Source organism: Topomyia yanbarensis, chromosome 3, assembly GCF_030247195.1.
Source record: "Topomyia yanbarensis strain Yona2022 chromosome 3, ASM3024719v1, whole genome shotgun sequence".
NCBI classification, from domain to species: Eukaryota; Metazoa; Arthropoda; class Insecta; order Diptera; family Culicidae; genus Topomyia; species Topomyia yanbarensis.
Window position 1 is genome coordinate 324,616,119 of NC_080672.1, and position 3,912 is coordinate 324,620,030.

The 3,912-nt window shown below is 47.9% G+C and overlaps 1 protein-coding gene across 1 annotated transcript; it reads left to right on the forward strand.

Moving 5' to 3' along the window:
• The first annotated feature begins 322 nt into the window (after positions 1 to 322).
• Positions 323 to 3,153, forward strand: LOC131690777 (calphotin-like). The gene has a single exon (XM_058976781.1). It carries the CDS (start codon positions 536 to 538, stop codon positions 2,648 to 2,650), a length of 2,115 nt encoding a protein of 704 aa, XP_058832764.1. The 5' UTR covers positions 323 to 535; the 3' UTR covers positions 2,651 to 3,153.
• Positions 3,154 to 3,912: the final 759 nt, after the last annotated feature.

A 3,912-nucleotide genomic window follows, 5' to 3' on the forward strand; every position in this document is an offset into this window, starting at 1 on the left:
GAGGGTACGGAAGAGCAAAACTTCATCCAACATTCTTCCTGCCATCTTCCTCCGGCAGTGGCGGTAGCATACACACGCACTCTCTCTCTCTTTCTTCCCAGTCGGTCTCTCCCGCTCCGTGGTGGCGACGAGGGCCGTGATTTGGAATCTTCTTACCTGCGCGAGCCACTGTGGAACTTGCTGATTGCACAGAACTTCGCCACTAGTGGGAAAGGAAAGCGAAAAGAAGGAAAGAAAGAAAAAAATATAACGGGTCATCGGCTTACGACCAACGGTGATATAAAATCGAGCTTCTTTCTCATTTTACATTCAGTCGGAGACATTAATTGGCAAAGTGCAGATCGTCGTCTATCACCAACGAGGACGAACAAGGAGTAAGGGCACAACAGGGACCGGTGGCGCACGATCGAAAGTGAAGTGACAAAATTAACTGACTGATAGTGTGTAGGAACTGAACAAACATATCGAGTGAATTATTTGTGCCAAAACAACACCCGCACTTCGACGATCCTTGCTGGAGGTTTTGTCATAGGCAATGAAAGCTTTACTAATTTGCGCATTGGCCTGCGCGGCCTTGAGCGGTGTTCTGAGTGCGTCTATCATTCGGGTAGGTCGAGAAGATACAGTGCCTATTATTGAGGAGCAAATTAAAGAGGAACTGGTGGCCGAAATTCAAAAGGACGAGATCCCAGTTGCTGTCGAAGAAGAACCCGCCAAGGTAATCATCGATGATGCGGTTGTACCTTTGGAGAATCAACGTTCTGCCGTTGACGTTGTCGAAGTCGTCGAGCCGGTAGCAGTCGAAAAGGTTGTCGTCGTCGAGGAACCAGTGGCCGTTGTCGAGCAAGAAGTTGTAGAATCTCTACGTAGCGTTTCACCGGTGGTTGCCGTTGAAGAGCCAGCCGTTGTTGTCAAGGAGGCAGAAGTTGTGGCCGAACCAATTGTCGAAGATAAGGTAGTTGTACCAATCGAATCGGCTCGCAATGCTGAACCGGTGGTTGAAGTTGCCGAACCAGTGGTGCCAGTCGTGGAGGAATTGAAACAAGAAAGCGAACCAGCAGAGGTCGTAGGAGCGCTACGAAGTGCTCTTCCGGTGGTTGATGAGGAAACACCTGCGGTTGCTGTTGTTGAAAGCGAAAAACCCGCCGAAATTAAGGAAGAAACTGTTGCTCCTGCTGTAAGGACCGTTGCTGAGGTTATCATGGATAAAGCTGATGCTTTGGAAGAAAGCGTCGCCGTCAAGGATGCAGAAGTTGCTCCTGTAGAATTGCTGAAGAGCGTTCAACCAGTTGTTGTGGTGGATGAGCCAGTGGCTATCGTTGCTGAGGAACCCAAAGAAGAAACCGTTCAGAATGTCGAATCTCTCCGAAGCGCTCTGCCCGAACCAGTTAAGCCTCTCGCAGAAGTTGTCGCAGAAGTACAAGCTGTTGAAGCTGTCCAAGCTGCCCAACCTAATACCGTTGTTGAACCGGAGCCAGAACTTAGGAGTGTTGTCACCGAAGAGAAGGTTGTCGCCGAAGAGAAAGTTGTCGCCGAAGAGAAGGTTGTCGCTGAAGCAGAGGTTGCTCCAGTTGAATCTCTAAGATCCGCTGCTCCAGTTGTGGCTGTTGAGGAACCAGTTGCAGTTGCAGCTCAAGAGCCGGAAATGGTTGCCGAAAAAGTTGCAGAACCAGTAGCTGCGGTTGAAGACGTAGTTGCAGATGAAGCGCCCGCCCCGGCTGTTGCGAACGATGAAATTCCAGCTCCTGAAATTCCTGCTCCAGAAACACCAGCCGCAGCCGACGCTACTGTGCTCGCTGATGACAAAGTTCCAGTTCCGGAGATTCTCGTGGAAGAGAAAGTAATTGCCCCAGTTGAATCTTTGCGTTCAGCTCTTCCGGTGGCTGCAGTAGAAGAGCCTGCTGTGGTTATTACCGAAGAGAAAGCAGCCCTTCCAGCCGTTGAGAATGAAGTTGTGCCAGTGATCAAAGCAATAGTCGAGGAAAAAATAGTCGAACAAGAGCCTGCGATGGATGTTGGCGCGGTCCGATCCGTCCCCGTTGTGGAAGAAGTCGCCCCAGTGCAGGAAGTCGAACAGGAGCCATCCGATGTTGTTCGTGCCATTGAAGTCAAACAAGATGCTGCCACAACCGCTCGTCCCAACCTCATCCAGCAGATCATTCAACCGGTGAACAACTTGATCCAAAACAGTCCCCTGGGACCAATCTTGAACCGCGGATCAACAACTGCCGCTCCAGCAGCCGCTGAAAATTTGAACACTGGAGAAATTGCTGCCGCTGCGCAGGATGAAGCTGCTGGAGCGACCACAGCTGCCCCTAACGTATTCCAACAGATTGGTCAGAACATCCAGAGCTTATTGAGCCCAAGCTCTCAAAACGCCCAGACTACTGACAGTAGCACTACGGCACGACCCAACATTATCCAGCAGGTTCAGAATGCTGTCGGATCAGTATTCAACCGTCCGTCCAGCAACTCCGAACAACAGCCAGCACAGGCCGCAGGACCTATCCAAAGTTTGGTACAAAACGTTCAGAACTTTTTCCGACCACCGGGTTCCTCTACAGCCGCTCCAGAAGGGGATGCGCCTCCACTTGCCGCCGAAGATGCCCCTTCCGCCTCAGCCGAACTCGCGGGAAACCAAACAGCTTAGAAAAATTACTCTTAAGCGTACTCTAACTAGGGACTCTGTATTTTGTTTTAGCCATACGTCTCACATACACACTCAGCGAGAGTAAAATTAAAATTCCTTTCTTTTTCTAAGGAATCATATGGTTTTAACGGAAACTTATCAAGTCATATCATTTCGTTTGTAGCGACGACAAATTATTTTTTTTCGATAAAACTTTTTTTCTCTCCCTCCTGGGGACTGCTGGGTAGGCTCGTTTCGTTTAGTTCCCGCCTCCATTGGGCGTGAAAGTTTTCGACCGAGAGCATCCAGCTTGCAGAAGGTGCAGAGAAAGGAGATGCTTTTATCCGTAATTTATTTATTTTTTTTTATTGGAACGAAACGACATATTTATTAAAAATGTGATTCTCAAATGAAAAGCATCGACAAAAGCACAGACAAAAGACACTACTGCCAATCTATCAAGAAAAAGCAAACAAAAAAGAGAAAATGTTTGTAAAAAAGCCGAAAAAAATAATAAAACAAAAATAAAGAATAAATATAAAACATATTGTTATTGCTTCCGAAATCGTTTTACCTGATAGCATGATTACACGTACGCACATTGAGCATAAAGGAACTGCAATAATTGCTTGCCATTGGTGGGAACCCGATTGGCGATTGGCGACGATCATATTTTGCCTGCTCGATGTTTGATGTGCGCCGGAGACGCGCACATGCCCTCCGGGATCATTCTAACCAACAATTTTCCCATTTGGCTTCTCCTTTTCGGTCTGCAACTGATCATTATTCCAGCCTTTGCTAAACCTCTCGGCCAGAGCAGCCACAAACTATATAGCTACGCTCGGGCAACCGCAAGAGTACTTGATTGTATAACAATAAAGCAATAAATCCGTTCACTCCTTTTCTGCTTCGTCGTGCGCATTTTATCATAAATTTTCCCTGTTGGACGTGCTTCTTTGCTTCGCACTCCGTGGCTCCGGGGATTCAAGGTCAAGTTCAACGAAAGTGGTCATCTTCATTTAGTACTGCGCGGTAAGGCAGTTTCCAGACGCTGTTACTGGCGTCTGATGCAATTGCCGAGTCGCATCCAATGACCCCGTAGGTAAGTAGGTACCTATATGTAATAAAAGATGTGCCTCTGAGCGCAGACTGGATTGTTGCTTGGGAAAATAAGATGTTTCTGCTGTCGTGAATACCACCAGTGTGCATTTATGGTCCGAGAGGACCAGGGAAAAGGTGATTACTGATACACTGGAATAAATTATGGTTTGCGCGCACATTAC

What these genes read in the sequence shown, in the direction of transcription:
- LOC131690777 (XM_058976781.1), top strand. Translation starts at nt 536, where the DNA reads ATGAAAGCTTTACTAATTTGCGCATTGGCCTGCGCGGCCTTGAGCGGT.